This window comes from Pipistrellus kuhlii, unplaced genomic scaffold (assembly GCF_014108245.1).
Source record: "Pipistrellus kuhlii isolate mPipKuh1 unplaced genomic scaffold, mPipKuh1.p scaffold_m20_p_1, whole genome shotgun sequence".
Lineage (NCBI taxonomy): Eukaryota > Metazoa > Chordata > Mammalia > Chiroptera > Vespertilionidae > Pipistrellus > Pipistrellus kuhlii.
The window spans coordinates 188,704,645-188,726,950 of NW_023425404.1; the positions used below are offsets into that span (position 1 = coordinate 188,704,645).

General features: G+C 38.9%; 1 protein-coding gene across 3 annotated transcripts in view; it reads left to right on the forward strand.

Annotated features, from left to right (window-relative positions):
* Nucleotides 1–22,306, forward strand: part of KCNIP4 (potassium voltage-gated channel interacting protein 4) — a 913,574-nt gene that overhangs the window by 170,978 nt on the left and 720,290 nt on the right. Inside the window, exon 1 of one of the 3 annotated variants that reach the window (XM_036419577.2) lies at nt 21,549–21,967. The exons of the other annotated variants lie outside the window; for them this stretch is intronic. Coding sequence (XP_036275470.1) covers nt 21,880–21,967 — 88 coding nt within the window. The 5' untranslated portion in view covers nt 21,549–21,879. Of the gene's footprint in view, nt 1–21,548; nt 21,968–22,306 lie in introns of those variants that run through there. 3 annotated transcript variants of the gene reach the window in all.

Below are 22,306 nucleotides of genomic sequence, written 5' to 3' on the forward strand. Positions count from 1 at the left end.
TTAGGAATCATAGCATAGGGGAGGCTGAGGTGTCAAACAAATGATACCCAAGATTTACCAGGTTTATACACCATCTCAGGCTGAGTAAATACAGATTGGAGATATTTTGACATCTTGGAGGAACACCTACAAGGCTAAAATGTTTACAAAGCAACCCCCAAAAGGAAGAAATGGGGAGTGAGTAAAGGAAGCTCAAAAGTTATCTTTTGTAAGAAAGGAACAGGAGGCCAAAGATCTTTCTCTGTCTTCTGGTTCCCATTCCAAACTGAATGCTGGGGTCTCTTCCAGAGCAGGCTGTTTCATAGGTTCCTTGGATCTCTTAAACTAGGCTTGTATGCCCTTCTCTTTTTCATTAAGCATCTCCATCATTTTTTTACTCTGAAGTAAAAATACTGTGAAAAAGTATGTGTATGGGGTCCTGGCCAATGTGACTCAGTGTGAGTTAAGTGTGGTCCCATATACCAAGAAGTCACTAGTGTGATTCACAGTCAAGGCACATGCCTAGGTTATGCCAGTAGGGGGCATGCAGGAGGCAGACAATTGATGTTTTACTCTCACATCAATGTTTCTCTCACTCCCTCTCCATTCCTTTCTCTCTCTCTCTCTCTCTCTCTCTCTCTCTCTCTCTCTCTCTCTATATATATATATATATATATATATATATATATATATATATATATATATATATATAATCTGTGTGTGTGGATGTGTTTGTGTGAGTGTGTGTGTTGCATATATTAACTAAATGAACATATACCTGTATGAAAAATCCAATAGTAGCTCTTAGGCCAACAGAAGATATAACAGCTTTTCCGAGAACTTTAAAGGTCTGAAGGTAACTGAAAACATATGAATGTACATAGAGAAGGCAGTATCCAATGATGAGATGCTCCACCAGCTAAGTGCAGAAATACTGTGCGGCACTTCACCTTATCTTTAAAATTCATCCAAATTCTTACATGCTGTGTATGCAATGGTAATTCATACACACTGAATGTCAAGCAAGTGCCGAATATCTCCCATGCATTATTTATAACTCTTTTCACAACACTTTTGGGATATATCAATGATCCTGATATTGAGAAAAGTCAAGAAAATGTTCTGAGAGTGAATAATCAGTAAATTGGGAAGATGGAATCCAAACCCCAGCTTACATGACTCCAAAACCCACTCTTTCATGTCTACATCTCAGACAAGACTTAATGACCCAACAGGATGGGTTACATGGCTGGTCAAAAGTTTACATGTGTATCTCTAGCTGTGTGTGATGGATCGCCCAGTGGCACCTGAGCCATTTGTTTTAAGTTCTCTGCTTTGTTAAGCTCATCTCTTTCATTCTCTAATATTTCTCTTTTAGCTATGCCAACCTCAATATTTCTTCTCTACAGTTTGTCAGCTATGCATTACTGGGAAAAGATGGTGCCTACATAGACCAGGTGAAAGCCTAAACTTCAACTTTACCAGTGATGGGTTTGGAAAGTTATCCTAAGTGATTGTCAGTCCACAGAAACAGATAAGTAGCCAAGGTCATTAGCACAACTGCCTCCAGCCACTCATTCCCTAGTCTGGGTCCTGGAGATCTTGCCACCTCGGAGGAGGTTCTTTAGATTTGGCTATGAGGTTAATGTGAGCAGCACAGAAAGATTCACAATTTTTCTTATTGTATGTTTTTTTTTTAGAAAAGGGACATGAGTCACCCTGCTTGGAAGAGTTAAACCATCGATGTGAAATCTTGTGCTATGGACAGTAAATGGCAATGGGGGCTAAGGCAGCAAGTGATCCAGTAGATGTTTCTATGGTGTTTAGCTTTATTCCATGAAATGTATGTCAAATGAATAGGTAGGTAAGTAGGTGGTTGGGTAGGAGGGAGGGTAGATAGATAAGTAGCTATGTGGATAGTTATAATCCTTATGGAATGAATGTCTGTCCTTTTTATCACTTTTCTTACTATGTTGCTCAGATTGGGTGTCCTTCCACAGCCACCCTGCCTGCCAATGTATGTATGTAATCACAATAATTACAATTTTGTTTAATCAGAGTGACACAAACATATCACCATAGGTGGAAGTAGCAATATGTAGTAGGTGTAAGGACAACAATACCCTGTTTTGTGAGATTTCACAGGCTGCATGGGGAGCACACGGCAGGAGAGCCAGACATCTGTGTTCTTTCCAGTCAGGGGCCCAGCAAGCCAGCAACCCTGCCATCTTGCCAAATTGGCTCTGATAATTTAAATGGCCTTGTGATTTCTCTGGAATCAATTGAACATTCCTGTGGGGGCCCAAATGGTCTTGTGAAATTAAATCTGCATATGCAAAATGCAAATGAGAAAGTTTGGCCTGGGGAAGCACTTGTCCTTCCCTCTGCAGGTCCCTTCAAGCCTCAGTGTTGCTCAGGGGCCACTCTCCCCTAGCCACTTGCAAAACACCTCCTCATTTTCTAAAACTCACTGCAAGATTTTTTTAGTAATGCCTACCCTGAACAAATTTTCCTCTTCCCCTGGGCCCCCCATCACATGCCCTGGGATACACTGGTTTCATCTCTCTCTTTCCAAAGGGACTATGAAAGCCCCAAATTCAGGGCTGGCTTCGAATCCTTTAGACAGCTTTCTTCAGCATCTAGCCAGAGATTTAATGAATGAATGCTTTTTCATGAAACAACTCTGGGTTTATTTTTCCCGGTGAAAGACAGATTAATGAACTTAGTGAAATAGTAATTTGACTGCATTTGACATTTATGATCTTAAGGACTCAAAGTTTTCAGTGAAAATCAGAAAATGGATGCCTCTGAAAGAAAATAATCTGTTTCCACCAATGATGTATTTGCTAAGTAAAACACAGAGGCAGTGATTAGAACCCCTTCAAGGATAAGCACTGTCTAAATGCAAAGTCATGTCTTATGAATATGACATGTAATTTGGAGGAAATTAGCTATAATATGGTCATGAGGGTGACTTTATGTTGGTTTATTATTATGGAAGAAAGAAAGACCATGTGAATAATAAGTGCTGAGTTTACAACCATGCTTTATTGATGTGGGAGCAAAAATGTCATTGGATGTATTACAGTATTAGGTGTAGGTAAGAGGTCAACATCATAATGATGAAAAACAAAAAAAGTGTTTGATAATGAGAGGGTGGGTGAATTTTTATGAGATAGTTTTAGTCAGTTTTAATTAAAACTAATGTACCTACCCCCAGAAATAACTTATTTCCCTTTTAAAAATGGAAAGTGGTTTATATTCTTCATTAACTGATTAAAAGATGGAAATATATTGATTATAACTGACATTGAACTGACATTGATAGTGTGACAATAAAGGCGGTACCTAGCCTAATGCTTCTTTTTGTACTTGATGCCTTGTCACCACTTAAAATCTTTCTTTTTAAAAACATGGTCAATATTGAATATTAAAATAAAACTAAGAAACAAAAAGATAAAGAGAAAAGTATAAATTACCATAGACCCAACCCCCATTGCAGAAATAATTGTACATAACCTTTGGTGCAGAGAAGGTAAATAACTTGGCCAGTGATACATAGCTGTAAAAATAGAGATAGGCTGCAAACTTAGGCATCTGTACTTTATTTTTTAAAAATATTTTATTGATTTTTTTACAGAGAGGAAGGGAGAGGGATAGAGAGCCAAAAACATCAATGAGAAAGAAACATTAACCAGCTGCCTCCTGCACACCCCCCACCGGGGATATGCCCGCAACTAAGGTACATGCCCTTGACCAGAATCGAACCTGGGACTTTTCAGTCCACAGGCTGATGCTCTATCCACTGAGCCAAACTGGTTTCGGCAGCATCTGTACTTTAAATCAGCTCTCTGCCTTCACTGAAATATTATTTTGTACCTAAACATTGGAGTTAGCTCACTAAATAGTTTAACAAAACTTTGAATCATGGTCTTAAAGTTATATAACAACTTTGAATTGCTCCCTGTTACTGTAAAGCATGGTCCATTCATCTGTGGAGACAGCTTTGTAATCATGGATAGATTCTCCAAACAAAAAGAAAGAGAGAGAGAGAGATTTGAGAAAGAGAAAGGGAAAAGGGGAGGGAGAGAAGAAGAGGAAGGAAGGAAGGAAGGAAGGAAGGAAGGAAGGAAGGAAGGAAGGAAGGAAGGAAGGAAGGAAGGAAGGAAGGAAGGAAAGAAAAATATAGAAAGCATTTGGGTGAAAATTAAGACGGCAGAGTCTAGCTTAAATTTTCTTGACCTCCATCAGTTATAATCTTAGGAAGATTACATTTATTTTAGGAAATTCATCTCTTATTCTGTTAATTCTTTTTCTTTAAGTTGAAAAGTTGGAGAACTATGTACTGTAATTGCTATGGAATATAGTTTCTGTGATATTACATGTGATTGGCCTGGTGCACATTCCTTGAGCATTAAAAGAAAAGGAGTCCCATTTACATGAGACATGTAGATTCCAAAGGAACTCCCATCATCAGTTGATGGATAGACTGGTATTGACAAATGTAGAAAGGGTATCAAGTGACTGGTCCTCCACTACTGTTTTTTCTTTCACTTGATACAAACATTTCTTTTCTATCTTCCCATGATTTCTAGATGATTTAGAAATAGACTCATTCAGTTAATTATTCAAAAAATGTTTGTTGAACTTGTCCTCTCCCTAGCTCCAGTGAGTTGGTAATACAAACCTTGGCCCTGATGAATTGCCGAATCTTCACATTTACATTCATTCTCAATACTGTCACCCCCGATTCAAACAAGGAGAACATACAAGACTGCTCTTCTCCCTGCTGGTTCCCTGTGGAACTTCTGTGAAAAGCAGCTGAAGCCACAGCAGGCAGATGATAAATTTAAATTGACTCCCTTATGTGTCTTTATGTTCCTCTGAGATGAATGGAGCTCATTTCAGAGTTCCTGGGTATCTACTCTAATTAGGTTTCCCACTCTCTCCCTTTTCCGCTCCTCTCTGACTTTCTTATATTCCATCCCATACACTGAAGATGTGTATTGCATTTATTTCCAACATCAGGTACCATAAATGGTTGGCAACAGCAGGGTTTTCCCTGCAGCAAAGATGATTTTATCTTTTTTTCTTAGCTCCCCCTTTTTTTTCTTCAATTAAATTTTTTGGGATTACATGATTAATAACATTGCCTGTGTTTCAAGTGTACAAGTCTATGATACATCATCTGTATATTGCACTGTTTACCCACATCCAAAGTTAAATCTTCTTCCCTCACCAATGACTTTATTTTTTCTTGATCACTTATTTGGGTGGCACTATGTTGTGAAACTTCATTTGGGTGACCAGTGATCAGTGGTTTTAAAGTCAGAAAACAAAGGAAGTGAAAAATCAGGTTCATGAGTTAATATGTACAAATTCTGATCAGTTCAACCCAGTTAAGTAAAGCAAGCTAGCAAAAATAAAATTGGGGATTGCTGCTGGTTGCTCTTCGTTCCAGTCTTAGGCTTCTCTGATTGGGTGTAGGTGGCCAAAAGCTAGCATGGCAAATTGAAAATACAGTCCTATTGGTCTCCCATAGCCTAATTCATGCAAATCCATACAAAAGCTCAGCTCTTATGGAGGTTTGTGCAGTGCTCAGTGTATTTGATTCACTGCTTATAATCCTTTGGATCTTAGGGAGCTGTTAATATAATGAATTATGTAATGAACATTGTGGAAACCACAGGTGAAATGTGAATCACTGGAACTATAAGCAGGAGTCCACAGAGATCTCATTTATCACGTTCCTGGTCTGAAACAGAAGTGGGCTGGGTGGTGATGATATCCGCAGGAGACGTTAGGGAATGTCTGGGGACATTTTTGGTTGTCACACTGGGGGAGTACTTCTGGCATTTAGTAGGTAGAGACCAGAAATGATCCCACAGTGTGCAAGGCAGCCCTTGGCAACAAAGAACTATCAGTGTAAAGATTGAGAAACACAGGGTTAGGAAAACTATGATTAAAAGAGAGGGGAGTGGGATGTGTAAGAATCCTTTGAGGCCTGTGAGAGTTATTGCTGATAAAAACTAAATAACTCCAGTGTGCAGTTTCACCTTTGGAAGGACAGGAGACTATTTGACTTAGCAAAATAACTTGCTTCACTCGATTTACCTGCATTTGAGAAATGTGGCTTCTTAGAATATATTTCTAAATTACTTACACTGAGCTCTTAATTGTCAGTCACTTCAAAAGGTGGAATAACTATAGTAACTGAGTGACAGCAATTTCTGATCACAGCCCTTTGCTCCCATCAACAAACCATTTGGGGATGACAGGGATGGGTCAGGAACATTGTTGGAGGTGAGGGCATTTGAATGGGTTCATCAGACAGGAGGCAGAGGATGTGATCCCAGCTGACTCACTTATTGAGATAAACATTGCTTCAGACCATCTTACAATTAAGTTCTCTAATTTTATCTAACATGACTCTTTGTTATAGGAATTCAGGAGACCAGTAGTTTCTTCCCCCTTTCAGAATCTCAACTTTGTTCTGTGTTTCCCCCATTTGTGAACTGAATCACTGTATTTAATAGAGTTGGGGTATCCTGGACAACTATCTGACCATCAGAGCTGACCAAGAATGGTTTGGCTTATTCTCGGCTTTTGCTGCTTCCCCTAAATTGACATTAGTATAGAAGAGGCTATCATGTGGCTATATTAATAAATGTTGTATTCTTATTTTCTTCAGTGAGATAGATCCCTGCTGTCTCCACTTTAATGCTGATCTTAAAGAATTCAAAGTTTTATCAAAGTAACCTAATTTTACAGTGCCTTTAATAAATGTTTCAATGAAGGAGGGAATGAATAATGTAAGAGTCAAATGAAATATTCTGCAATTATGGTACCAGAAACAGAGAAAAAACTGAAAACTATAATGTGAAAACTGTAGATCTTTTCAAGAGGGAAGCATATTAATTTTTATAAAATCACTTTTTCCTGTTAGTACTTTTATGACTGATGCAGCTCACTCCTGATATTTATAGGCCTGTAAAATTTCTAGAGCAGATATAATTCTCCTACTTCTTGCACCTGATATAAGGAAACTCATAAGACACCCAACCCACATTTGTTAAAGTGAATTGAAAACACTCTATCTTGCAGCAGAAATGGCAAAGATACACCATCTAAAGCTGAATCAAGACAGAAGAGCAAATATGGAAGAGCAAGAATTTTGTTCCAGTTCATTAAGGAGAATGCTGTTCTCTTATCCATTCTCCACAAAATAGTTTGGCAATAGGTAAAGAAGCGGCACATGTTGATATATTGCATATAGTGATATAAAATATAACACAGAAGAAGCAGATTATTAAAAGATTATTCATTGGATTTTTGAAAATATTATTTATAGGAAATTTTAAGAGCTGTGTATCAGATGTCCTCAATTGCCTCCCTGATATCTCAGAGAAAATGTGCTGAGTGGATAAGCAGGTTGAGGCATTTGCGAGAGATCTCTCTCAGAAATCTACCTGTCAAAGTGCCAGAAGTACCTAGTTATAATCAATCTCTTTTCTTTTTTTCTCTCTTCCTCCCTCCCCTTTTTACCTCCCATCTTTTTCCTTTCCTTTTTTATTTTATTTTCTTCTTCCCTCTTTTCTATTTCCTGTTTTCTCTCCCCTCTTCCCTCCTTCCCTCTTCCCTCTCTCTTTTCCATCCTTGTATATGACTCTGTTATCTCTCTCTGCTATCCTTCTTTTCTCCCTTACCTGTTCTCTTTTCTTCCTTTCCCATGTTCCAGATGACTCATGTCAGTGACCTTTTCACTAAGGACAATGGGGACTGTGTGACAGATAAATGCCAGGAGAGATTGTAAAGTGGTTCATATGCCCATAAAGAAAGAGATGGGCTGGCCACTCCCAACTTCTATGGTCCAGAGATAACCACCAGGAAACATTGATGGTCCAGCCTTTATTGACTACTATCTTTTATTTTATTTTTTTAAAATCCTCACTAAAGGGTATTTTCTTTTCCTTTCTTTCTCTCTCTCTCTCTCTCTCTCTCTCTCTCTCTCTCTCTCTCTCTCTCTCTTTCTTTTTTTATTTTTTTAAGAGAGACAATAAAAGAGAAAGGGAAAGATAGATAGAAATATTGATGAGATAAATACATTCATTGTATTTATGCACACACCCTAACCAGGGCCCAGGCCTGGGATGAACCTGTAACCAAGGTACATGTCCTTGACTGGAATCAAACCTAGGACCCTTTGGTCTATAGTCCAATACTCTATCCATTGAGCAAAACCAGCTAGGGTGACTACTCCCTTTTAATCTTAAGAGAAAGTTTATAATTTTAGTACATTTATCAAAGGGGACACATTTCAAAAAGATGACAAAAACACTTCTCTAGAAAATATTTTTAGGGCATAAGTTTGATATGTTCTTTAGGTTTCTAGAGGAGGAAAAGTTGATGACATAAATTATTTACCCCAATATATCTAGTGTATCATAAGGTATTATTTCTAAGCTATTAGAAACTTTTCAGAATCAGATGAAAGCTCTGAACTCTTTTGTAAAAAAATGCATACATGCTCATACCATTTTCATATGATTTCATAACCTTTTGAAGCCCAACCTGGGTCTCTCTGTGTTCTTATGCTATGAGGTTCAATCACTATAGTAATTTTCCCCATTATTGGATAGCCACTCTTATATAATAAAAGTGTAATATGCAATTGAACAAATGGCAGAATGACCAGTTGGCAGGGGGCTGGGCCTAGGAGCATGCCAAGCCAGGCCAGCCAAGGTGCATGCCAGCAGGCAGAGGGAGGGGACAGCAATGGGAGAAGGGGGCAGAGGCAGCAGCGACCAGTGACAGTGGAGGGGCAATGAGGGGTATGGGGCCATGCTGGCTGGTGCCTTCCCCTGATAGGGCCACCTGGTCACCTTCCATAGAGGGAGACTAGACTGCAGCTTAGGCCTACTCCCCCTTGGGAGGAGCAGGTCTAAACCATCAGTAGGACATCCCCTGAGGGCTCCCAGACTGTGAGAGGGTGCAGGCCAGGCTGAACGACCCCTGCCCCAATGCATTAATTTTTGTGTACTCGGCCTCTAGTGTATACATAACAAAAGAAAAAAGGCAGATATATTTTATATTGTTTATAAATGACTCTAACTTCTATTCACATAATAATTAAAAGAATATTCAAGAAGATTTCTCTACTTAGAGGAACTTTAGATGCTCCCCCCAGAAACTATTTATTTGTTCTAGAAAGGTTTCCTTCTCAATTTCAAAGAAGCAGATCACATCCTATCTAATAAAAAGGGAATATGGTAACTGACCCTCACACTGATGCAAATAAGAAGTGAGTATGCTAATTGACTGTGCTGCCCTCAAAGATTGCAGCAGTCACAGCCAATAAGGAGGGAATATGCTGATTGATTACCCCACCCTCAAAATGGTGGTGCCCACAGCCAATAATGAGGGTATATGATAATTGACTGCCCCACTCTCCAAGAAGGTGGCACCCACAGTCACAAGATGGCAGCTCCCAGTCCCCTCAGCCCTGCCTGAGCTGCAGGCACATGGCCACTCTGTGTGCATGCCTCCATCTCTGGTATACCAGCTATATTTTCTAACATACAGCATCTGATTTAATTCTCATAAGGTGTTTATTGACTCAGTCTATTAGGTAGGCATTATTAGTTAGCTTCACATATGATTTAATTGAGGCTTTGACATTTTTAAGTGATCTGGCAAAAATCATGGACGGTAAGTTAAAGGATTGGTATAGGAAGTGCAGATGGCCCAAGTCCTCATTGCTTGCTTTTCTAAGATGTCCAATGTCAGAGTAAATGTCCATGCAAATTTGTCTCCTGAATAAATAATGCTAAACAATAAGAGAAAATAAGAATTGGGACTAAATTGGCTAATTGCTGCTATGGCCAGATTTTCTCAGATCTCTAAATAGAAAAATTGCCCTTCCATCCCACACAATAGCAGCTGGCCATGGCATTGGTTTATGCTGGGAGTGTTGGAGCGACTTTTGCAGAAATGAATCTGCGTTTCAGCAGCAAAATAAAATGGAGAATCTAGCCTTATATCAAGAGAAAGGGATGGAGAGAGCTTACCTAGAGAGAATACTGCATAAGAGAGGTCTAAGCAAGACTCATGTAAGAAAAAAATCCATCTCTTCTCATAACCATGGGTGAGTCTTCAAAATGTGCCAAAATGCCCATGAGATAAACTACTTTGCTAAAGGAAAAATTATGGAAAACATGGAAATTGTACTTCTCAAACTGATGAAAGATTGGTGGAGAAATGTCACCCTCCCCATCCTGTTTTACTGACATACAAGGAGTTACTCTATAGGATCAACAATAGCAGACTTATCTCAATTGAAAATAAATCCCACTAAATTTGCTAAGTTCTATCTTGTAAAAATCTCTTAAATGCATTAGCATATCTAGGTCCCTATATAAAAGTGTATCCATCAAAATATTAAAGAATGGTAAATATGGTATTAGTTAATATTTGACATTATTTTTATAAGCATTCATGTTAACTTTTGCTTTGAGTACTTCTAAAACACATGGTTTATTTGTTATAATTTAATAGTTATATAGTAAAAAAAAAGGGGGGGGATTTAATACTGTAACCCTATAAATGATTTATGTTGGTTTTCTTAGGTTTCACAGGAAGCAAAGAGTTAGATTATGAAATTCTATAATGTTTTAGAGCATAGGTTTTTGGGGTCAGGCAGAGTGGAACAAATTTAAGATGTGATAGTTGATACCACAAAGAATTGAGGAGAGTTCATCTTTCTCAGCCTCAGCCCCTCCATCCTTTTGGGGGGATAATAAGAACCACCTCAGATGTCTCTTGCAAAGATTAGATAACTCAGCAAAATTTTTCACCTCAGTGCCTTGTCCATAAATAATGTTCAATAAATTGAAATCATTGGTATTTTGAAGGCATAGGTCTTCTAGGGGAATTTCATATCACAGACTCATTATTTCCCCTTCTGAGTATATTACTTTTCTGCAAAAACAATATAAACGTTACAGAAGAAATTCAAGTAAAAATTATGTCAATTTATCATCATTTAATGAAATTAATGTTTTCCTTAAATCTGTATGCCCTTATTATGTATTATAAATATTGACTTTCCATATTTTCATAAACTTTATAGTTTTGTATTCTAAATGTCAGCATATATCATGAGAGCTTTCATCTTGATGCAGTCTCTATTCTCATATCACCTGATTTCCCCCCAACTAAGTAGGTTGTCATTTTTTTCAAATGAGATGCACACATGTAGAGAATGTGGTTTTAATTCACAAAAAAAATGGAAGCATATTCTGTAGATATTTTTGTAAAATTTTCTCACTTAATCATCCGCAGTAGGCATGTGTCTAAGTAAATGCCACAAACCTCTGGAAAGCAAAGCTCCATAGTGTAGGTCTGTGTGAGAAGGTAACTTACTGCAGTGCTGTCTGTGGTAGCAGAACAACTGAAAACCACTGGATATTGTCAGTGGGAGTGTGGTTGATAGACTGAAGGACAGTCACATTATGGAACATTGTGTGTGGCTATTTAAAACATATACATCTGGAGCTCCTTGTGTAGACATTGTTTTTTAGTTGGAACAGAAAGCAAGAGTTATTTAATTCAATGTCCTCGTGTGACAGGCCAGGCAATCAAGATCTAAAGCAGCTTGCTTAACCTTTGGTCCTTTTAGGGATCCTGAATGCAAGCCCCATGCTCAGTCCAGCGCCTTCTCATTTCTCAGCCTCACACTCCTGGCCCCTGGGCCCCTAAGTTCACCTGGAGCAGAGGGTCAGCTGTGGCTGGATCTGAATATGAGTTGGCAGCATGCATTAAAAAGGCTTTTAGCAAAGCTTATGCAGTGAGCATTCAATAGTGCATTTACCGTCCTGGAGAGTATATGACATGCAAAGTGCATTAGGAGTTTTCCATGACAGCACGGTGTCACCCGCTGTCATGCATTTCTCTCCTGACTGAATTTCCTGGGGAAGGTCAGAGCCCTGCATTACTGCGCTCTGCACTGCCATGGCAGGGTCCTGAATATTTAATCTCACTGGTCTGATGAGAAGGGTTCTGGCAGCAAGTTCAGGGGCGTGACAGCTGGGGGAAGTAAATCCTGGCACACTCAAGGACATTCAGAAAGCATGGGAGGGGTGGGGGAGGGTTTGGAGGCACTCTTTGTCTACAGCTTGTCATAGTGGAAGTTAAGAGTTGTGAGATGGGGTCTCAAAGTCATCCTTATTTTCAGCCTCATTTTGCTTTAAGGAAGTCAAACAAGGATTTCTAGTTTGGGAGATGGCAGGAGTTGTGGGTTGTCATTTTGTCTTGTTTTGTTTTCCATAGTGACAGGCTGGTGTGTGCTCTCACGTCCAGTTTCATCTGAAGGTTGCATATACTGGCAGCCCCCATGGTTATCATAACACGATGTGGGAACTTATTAAAGGCAGGATGTGGATGTGTGAGCTTATCTTACTTTATTTTATTAGCATTTGGCCCATGGCATTCATGTTTTAAAAGCATCAATGGGAACTTTAGCAGAAACTTTTCAAAATGGATCACTCCACACTAAAGATAATCATAACCTGGTATATGATATTATGGGATAAATATGTTTCTTTGAATATCTAATGTCATTTATTCAAATATTTCTAGGTATTTACAGAAGTACAAAAAGTCCTTCTTGTTGAACAAATTGAATGAGAATATTTCAATTTCAATATTACACCTACTTTGCATAATCTTCAGACAATTTTTTTTCTTGGTTTGTATTTTAAGTTCTTTAATTTTTTAAATTTGTATCTTCTCTTTAAAAATCTGTTTTGTGATAATTAAATAGTGTAAGGCAGGTCTATCTTGAATGAAAAATAGGGCGTGGCCATTTAAAACTAAGAGTATGTGACAACAGCCTTGTAGGTCACCTCTGGCTTATTCAGGAATTCCAGCCATACTCAGATTTAACTGTCACTTCTACATGTGACCTTTAACTTTGACATTTATTCTGAATGTTAGATCACCATTTTCAAAATGTTCGCTAGATGCTTTAACATCATCTAAAACTTAATTCTTGACTTCTGCCTGGTAAGTAGCAGACACTCAATAAAAATTGCCTAAATCAGCTTTTCATGAGTATATGTTAAGGTAGAGTAAGAGGGAGACCAACTAATTTATTGCTCTTTTCAAATTTTTTATTATAAATTGCTCTTCACAGTTACCCCAGACTCAAAATTTTTCTTTTCTGAAACCTCACTTCACAAGAGAAATAAGTGGAAAGTCCTGAGTCTCTCTTTAACAAAACAAACAATGTCCAAGAAACATTGGTTGGAATTCAGCTTGCTCACAAGATGAAATCAGACATAACAGGTAAATTGAATAAGCATGACTAATATTTAAAAAATATATTAAAGGGAAGAGAATTCGCTTATTGATATTAATGTTTAAATCATGAATGTGGTATAATTGTTTCTAAACATTTTGGCTGTTCTAATTAAAAAATATTATAAAAATGCATTGTTACCCTGGCCTGTTGGCTCAGTTGGAGCATTATTCCGTACACCAAAAATTGGTAGCTTTGATTCCAGATCAGGCCACTTGGGGTTCAATATCCACTTGGGGTGTGTATGTGAGAAACTGATTAATATTTCTCTTTCACCTCTCTCACTCTCTCTCTCTCTCTCTCTCTTTCTCCCTCCCTCTTTCTTTCTCTCTCTCTCTCTCTCTCTCTCTCTCTCTCAAAAATGAATAAAAAATAAATAATTGCAGTTAGGAACCAAATACCATTCTTTGATTCCAAAGGCCATGTCTGTTCATGACACCCACTATCTATACTATAATACAACAAAATTTTATACTAGTTACCTTCTCTCCACTTAAAAAACTGAATGTTTTAAAAATGCATTGGCACTAAACATGTGTGTGCCCCTTAGATTTGAATAGACACATGGGACTGCCTGTGGTTGATGACTTTTATTTGAGCCAAAAGAGCAACCCAGTTGCTTTAAAGCTGCCCATGTATTGCCTTTGATATAATTGAAAGTGAAGCTTACTTGGCTCACTTGTGATCTGTTTGGAAGTAGAAGGCTGGGGATACATTTCAAAGATGGCATCCCAACCTCTCAGCCACCTTACGTGGCTTTTGGCTGAAATATCTGACAGATTCTTGAAGCATGCATAGAACCATAGTTTCATCATCTTCAGATTGCAATTTAGCTTTCCTTCGACCCTTCATTCTAAGATGGTAGCTGGCTTAGGTTGCCTAGATTACCAAAGTCCTGTGTTTTTGAGAACTCCAGAGATGCTACATTTGTAAGATTCCCTGGCCCATATTCAGAGCTTCTGAGTCTGTTTGTTGAAGGTAGGACCCACCCAAGAAAGCTGCATTTTAAACCAGCATTCTAGACAGTTCTCAGATACATTTGCCAAAATCCACACTTTGAGAAACACTGAGCAAGAGTGCAGATAAAATGGAAGTGGATATGTTCCAGGGATCTCAATAAAGCTAAATATATATCAACATGTTAAAATTACTATATAGTTGTAAAGTATTGCTTTAATACCTCCAGTTTTTTTTTTGTTGTTGTTGTTTTGTTTTGTTTTGTTTTAAGACAGGAGATTATAAGCCTGCTGAATAGCTGAGTGAAATGAATCCTCATAAAGGCAAATAGCTTGATGTTCATTCCAGTGCTAAATTGCACTTTAATTCTGTATAAGGACCATCCGAAAGTGGTGGGGGGATCAATCAGAGACAGAATAAGCCGATATCATAATTTTTAGGACATAGTTTTCAGCCTAATTTTGTGGAAGAATGGGCCTTGGGACAAGTCGGCTCCTCTCTTTTGCAATCTGGGAGTAAATAAGAGACTAGGAGGACACAACCTTCCTGCTGCTGGCCTTCAGCCTACCCTCCTTTGAAGTTCTGCATGCCAATGTGGAAACCTGTTTCCATGCCCTGACCCACCACCTTAGCCATATCTCTGCTTGTCAGAGCACTCCAATGAGTATTTACTTTTAAGCACAGCTTGTGCACCTGACTTTGACTCCCCGGGTCTCCATCAGGAAAATGCATCTCTTCCCAGCTCCCTTCACCATAATAATAAGGCTTTTAGACAGGGCTCAAGGTGGGTGGAATCTTATTGAAGGGCCTTCACCTCTAGGGGGGACATTTTTCTGATGGACTGTGTCCCTAAAATAAATGGTTATATCACACACACTTTTTAACCCCTGAATAATCATGAATAAAAATCTGTAGTTCTCCCTCTTGAGAACAAAACAGAACAAAACAGCAGCTAAAACTTTATCTTATGGGAAAAAAATGTACTTTAGCTCTTTAGTTTTTTTCTTTCAGTCTCATAATTTGTATTAAATAGATACTTATATGGATCTATTTACATGAAGTTATTTGCATTATCTCAGTTCCTTAGTGCCAATGTGATTCATAATCTCATATCAGTAGTTTTAGTCTCCTTGTAGGATATTAAATGATGGAAACATGAATGATAGTATCATCTAGGTATTACCTAGAATAATGATTAGATGCGTTTGGATTGGTTTTGACACAGGCCCAAGAAAGAACTTCTCAAGACAGAAGGTTTGATTTTGACTTTTCTGGTATTCACAAAGCTGGTCCCAAAGTTGATGCGAAAGTTATTACAATATTGGCACACTCTTTGTTCACTAAAGTAAGAGAAGAGTGATATTCCTGGAATAATAATGGACCTGGCATTGGGGCATTCCTTTCTAATGGACATGAGCTGGTTTGATATTTTATCAAGACCCATTTTCAAAACCTATGCCTTTGCCTCCAGGCTCTGCCGCTCTCTGCAGCACCACGGTGAGCTATTTTTAAGCGGCACATGTTTAATTTTGCAACGTGTGACAATTTGAAAAGCCTAACAATGTCTATTCCCACTGAGATACACAGAATGCACCAAGATGCACTAACACTAGCAGGGTTTGGGGGAAAACTCCACCCTGGCATGGGTGTTCTTGGGAATTAGTGGATTCTTTCTTAAAGGAAAACGGTCTTCCCTTAATCAGCCAATCACATTTATTTTTACGATTGTAAGGAGCACAGAGGATGATCCTAGTGTATTTAATATATACTTTTCTTGGAACTTAGATTTCTCAAAAAAACACTGGTCAGAAAATAAATCAAAAACAAATTTCTCCATAATGCAATGAGAATACAAATGGAATGAGCCCACACTTTCAAATTCCTCAGTAACTTGCATAAGATGAGTGGAATCATCTCTCATCATAGGATCTTAGTTCTTACCTTACAGTTTGCCTTTAAATTGAACTTAGCTGGAAATTGACTGCAAGAAACTTACTAGATTCTGTACCTTATGTTGAAGATGCTAACTAGTTTGTTCATCAAGAGAACCCTTGAGGCCTCCTGATCTGTTATAAAATTCACTTACATTTTTCTGTGATGACAGCCGCTTTGGTGAAGCAGTTCTGAAACATTAAAGACATCTCTTATGTTTGAGCATGCAACCTTGATTATTGATACTTTTTGGATATAGTGGTTATGTTAATCCACATTAGCTGATCATTAAAGGAGCATTTTTTAAATTTCCTAATACTCTGACATTTTATATATATCTACTAATTATGTTTGGTGCTTTCCTCAGGATAACATTAAACAACAGTATTTTCCCTAATAATTTCCAACAATAAATAGATACAGGCAATAGGGTTCAATAACAAAAGTGGTGATTTGTAATTGCTTTCCCAGAGAAAAGACTGACTGTATTGTTACTCTTGACTTCAAAATCAAGCATGAGCTTTTACAGAGAGCTGATTTCAGGAAAGTTCACCAACAGAATTATTTGTATTGGCTACCTGTCAGAGGCTGTGAAAAGATGCAGATGCAGAGAAAGTTCCTGCATGTGTTCCATTGGTATCCACATGGCCCACTCTTGCTCCTCCTTCAACTTTGTGATCAACTGTCATTTCAATGAAGACTTTTCTGATTGCTCCACGTCACTTTCATAATCATTCAGCATGTCAGTTCTTGACTCACTCTGTTGTATCTTTTTCGCCATCCTATATAATAAAAGGCCAATATGCAAATAGACTGAACAGGGGAACAACTAAACAACCGGTCGCTATGACATGTACTGACACCAGGGGAAGAACTGGAACATGGTGAGCATTGGCTGTGGTGGGATGGTGGAGCAGGTGAGTGAGGGCTCTAGACCAAGGCAGGAACCAAATGCTGTCATGAGGGCAAGCCTTTGGTGGTTCCTGAAATTTTTTGCTCCTGTGTGCTGTGGTCCTGCCCGACGCTCACACCTGCTGCAGATGCAGGCCCTGTTAGCACCTGCTGCTGGCACCAGCCCAATCACTCCGCACTGTCAGTGGGTGCAAGCAAGTGGGGCTGCCACCATTAGCATGTGGGAGCAGCAGCAATGGGAGCAGGTTGCCGGCAGGTAGGGGACTGGGGACTATGGCAGGAGGGGCTGGGCAGGGGCTCAGAGGATGAACCAAGACCTGTCCCTGTGCCCACCACAGCCTCACAGTTCCTTTTAAGGAGCATAAATTGGTGCACTGGTCCCCTGGTTGTAATATAAGCTTCATGAACCATTAGATTTGTCTGTTTGGTTCACTTGTGTACTAGTATATTTATACACATAACCTTAAAGTAAAGGGAGAGCTAAAAATGTATTTTAAAAATTGTCTTTATTTAGTTTTAAGGTAACTTTTTTATTTTGAGATAATTGTAAAAAAAATATAAGAATGTAAGAATTGAACTTAATGAAATTGTACAAAGTAGATTTTAAATTTTAGTGTCTACATGTTCCTTGCTAGCAATACAGTTGATTCCTCAGTAAAACAACTGAATGTTTAGCTAGTATTCTGTGACCTGGCTGAATTCACTAGTTAATTCTGTTTTTTTATTTTTTGGTTTGTTTGTCTTTTTGTTGATTCCTTGAGAAATGTTACATGGTTAATTATGTCCTCTGCAAATAAGATAATTTTATTTCTTGCTTTAATTGCCTTTTGTAACCTTGACTAGTGCTTCCAACACTATGTTGAATAAAACTGGTTGAAGCAGACCTTTATTCCTGCCTTGTTCCTGATCTTAGGGTGAAGGCATTCAGTCCTGCTCAATATTAAGTAAGATGTTACTTGTAGGTTTTGGTATTTGCTCTTATCAGGTTGAGGAAGCTGCCCTATATTTCTATTTCTTTGAGATTTATAATATCATGAGTGGGTGTTCAATTTTATCATATATATTTTTTAATCAGTTGGCATAATTATGTTGTTTTTTCTATAGCCTGTAAAAATGGTGAATTACTTTTTTTTTTTTCAATAATGAGCTAGTCCTATATCTCTTGAATGAAACCCACCTGGCTATTATATATACTACTTTTTATATATTCCTGAATTCTCTTTGATAATGTTTTGTTAAGGATTTTTTAAATCTATATTAATAAGATATATTTTGTGTATAGTATTCTGTAATGATTTTGGTGTCAGGATAATACTAAGTTCATAAAATAAGTTCTATTTTCTGGAAGATATAGTGCAGAATTGGTATTAATTCTTCTTCACATTTTGTAGGAAAACAATGTGACTTGAAGTTTTATTTTTTGATGAATTTTTAAAATGTAAATTAAATTTACTTAATGATTATAAGGCTGTTCAAATCATTTCATTGGTAGATTATTTTAATTTTAATGTTTTTTAAAAATGGGTCCATTTTACATAAGTTGTTAAATAATGTCTGTAAAGATGCATCTTAAATATACATCTTAAATTATGAGATGCAATTATGAAGATATTTTAATGCAGATTTTTTATTTTCTTAACTCCTGTAGTCTACCTGTAGTGTGTTTATTTCATCAACTCATTTAATGTTTCAAGCTCCAAACTAAGTCGTCTTTAATTCATCTCTTTCCCTTATTCTCAATCCTATTTATTGTTTTAAAATATATCCAGAAAGCAATATATATCCAGCAACCAACCTCCTCTCATTTCCACTCCAGGCCAGGCCACCATTTCTCACCTGGGCTACTGTTATGCCCTCTGAGGTGTTCATTCTTTCACTCCTGCTCTCTATGATTCACCATTTTTATAGCAGACAGAACACAGAATTTCTCTAGTCCTTGGAGAGCTATCCCAGCACACAAAGTCTGAAATCCAAATTCCTTACCCTGGCTATAAAGCCCTACTCACTAGTGTGCTCTGACTAGAGCCCCTATCTTCCTCCATGCAATCATCTGCCAGTGCCTCTGGGCTCAAGAGGTATGCTTCCCCAGCTGCATCCTTCTTTCCTTTCCTTTAGGATGCCTGGCCCCTTCTCTGCTTGCAGTCTTTGCAATAGCTTTTACCTCCCTCTGTTGACATGCTCTTTCCCCCAAATATCTCCTGGCTGATGATTGGCTCCTTCCTGTGATTTATATTCCAGCATAATTAAGAGAAGTCTTCCCTGACCACTCAACCTACAGGCTTCCTATTTTACCAGCCTGGTTTTAATAGTCTCTGTGACACTTATTCATAAGTGACATTTTCTTATTTACTCCTTGTTTAATTGTTGTTTATTATACTGACATGCAAGCTCCTTGGATGCAGGGGCTTCCATTTCTTCTGACTGTTCTAGCTCTAGCACCTAGAACCATACATGAAACATAACAAAGGCTCAATTTCTGCATCAAAGCATGAAATGCTCTGCTCAGTATCTTATCCTAGTTCACTCTCCAACAAACAGATTACATATTCTGATCCCCATTTTATAGATGAGAAAACGAGGCTTTAAAACAATTAGCCCAACCAAACAACCACAGTAGTATATGTTTTCTGCCTATTTCAAACTAGGAACACCATTCCTTATGGCAAATGCATGAGAGCAAGAATTTTAAGAAGTCTCTTGCCAACCTGTGTGTATGGATCTTTTTGTAGCTCAGACACTTTCAACAAGAGTTCTGAAAATTTCTGGAGAGCATGCTTCGTGGTTTCATTTATATAATTATTCCACAGAGTCTGGTGGGAATGGGAAGGGTTGTAGAAGACAATGAGTTACTGTTAAATCTGTTTAATTTTAGGATTTTCAGAGTGCTTCTTTATTATAAAAGAATACTATTTCATGCATGGTATTATTGGGAAATATTATTTCCAACTAGAATTGTCATAACTTTCAAGAAAAAGAAGAGCCTGTCTCGATATTTAAAAGATGAAAGATGCATATCCATATGTACTAAACCTCTTTAATATTTACATATTTAAAAAACAAGCAAAAAACAAAATAAACAGACCAACTCCTTGGAGTATAAATTAGAATGTAGAGAAATCCTACAGCCTGCCCAAGGCACTTATTAAGGAGAAGAAAAACAAAACCCAAACAAAACCCCTTTGCCTTTAACTAAAGCAAGCTTATACAATAGCTCTCAGGCTTTCAAAGCGACTGCCTACCTCAGTAATATTGCCTTCTAATAGAAAAGTACTTGAGGAAAATTGGAGCCAATTCTAATGGTGCTCACTAATAAAATAAGTCCACTGGTCCCTGGCCAGTGTTGCTCAGTTGGTTGGGCATCGCCTCAAGCACAAAGAGGAGGCTGGTTTGATTCCTGGTAGGGAACATGCCTGGGTTCCAGTCTCCATCTCCAATAGGGCCTGTGCAGGAGGCAGCCGATCCATGTTTCTTTCTCCCTTCCTCTGTCTCTAAAATTAATAAATACATATGTTTTTAAAAAGTCCATTGGGCTTTAGCCGATTTGGCTCAGGGGATAGAGCATTGGCCTGCAGAATGAGGGGTCCAGGGTTGGATTCCAATCAAGGGCATATGCGCAGGTTGGGGGCTCATTCCACAGTAGGGGGTGTGCAGGAGGCAGCCAATCAATTATTCTCTCTCATCATTGATGTTTCTATCTCTTTCTCCCTCTCCCTGCCTCTCTGGCATCAACAAAACTATATATTTTTAAAAAACAAAAAAGTCCTTTGGTGGGGAGCTGGCAAGTTACATTTTGCCTTTTAGAAATATGAAGTAACTGAGGAAGGCTTTCCTCTGAAGCTAGCACAGCAAATTAGTTTCAGAGCTCAGTCACCTGGAGGCAAGCATAGGGGCTTAAAAGTTGTGGTTTCCAGGCTATTGTATTTTAAAGCACATAACGATTTTTCCTGATTTCCAAATACCTGAGCCTGGATAGTGTAGAAAGCAGCCTAATTTAACAGCTAATTTTCCACCTCTGTGCCTCTGAAGTGGAGGGTATTTCTCTGTGACTGCACAGAGTACCCTCCATTGGGAGGTACACCTTCTACTCTGCTTTTCAGACTCAGGGTCAGTGCCTCCAGTAAGCCATCCCCCCAATTAGGCTTTCTGAATCTGATTAACACTGTGTCAGGGAACTGTCTGGTGTCTGACCTTGAGCAGCACGCTTCCCTAGTTCCCTTTTTATTTTTGGAAACAGTTTGCTCAGCCTTGGACCCTCAGCTTCACCCCGCAGCGGGCTTGATTGCATTAGCAGGCTCCTTTTATGAATATCCCAAGGGTTGCAGCCCCAGTGACCTGTCATCTGTCCCCTCCCTGGCTTCCATGCTGATTCATTGATGAGCTGGCATCCAGGCCCCGCCTCCCTCGGAGTGGTCTGTGAGGTTGTGATTGCTCCAGGAGGGGGATGCTGAGCTGAGCCACCGTGGTCCCTGACAAGTGTGAAGGGCAGCCTGTCTGTGCCACAGACGAACTTGGGGACCATCCTGAGAAGCAGCCTTTGCTCAGCACCCCGTTACTCTCCTGCCTGTCTCGGCTTCTCTAGCCTTTTGCAGGAATTTCCGATTGAGGCACTACACAGCTAATTCCACAGGAGTTGTGAGGCAGTCAGTGACACAAACTGAGACAGAAGTTTCCCCTCGGAGGCTGTCTCTTTTTTATTGGCAAAGACTTCTGGCTCTCCTCAGAGGAATACCTTGTTGCTTAAGATGAGTGGCTGTAGAAAACGGTGTAAACGTGAATTCTTGAAATTTGCCCAGTACCTTCTCAGACTGTTAACAGGTTCTCTTCATACAGGTAATACCTTTTACTCTCTTGTTTTTCAATCGAGGCCGGGAGAGCGTGGTAACGAAGTTGAAATGGACCAGGAGAGGCTCACGGTGTCTGTGTTGTGTGTATCCCGAGTGCTGTCAATAACATGCAGTTGGTGGGTGTTTGCTGAGATGCACGCTTCTGGCAATGTGTGGGGCGCAGCTCTCCCTGAGTGTAGATCTGTGTTCTCTGGATGCATTTTTCATGCTTCTGGCAGGGCTGCCTTGAATGTGCCTCAGTCTAAGGAGGCAGTGTGTTCGGTGTGGAAGGAAAATTTTAAAATAATGCTTGATTGTGTGAGGGTTTCTCCCCCCCCTCTCTCCT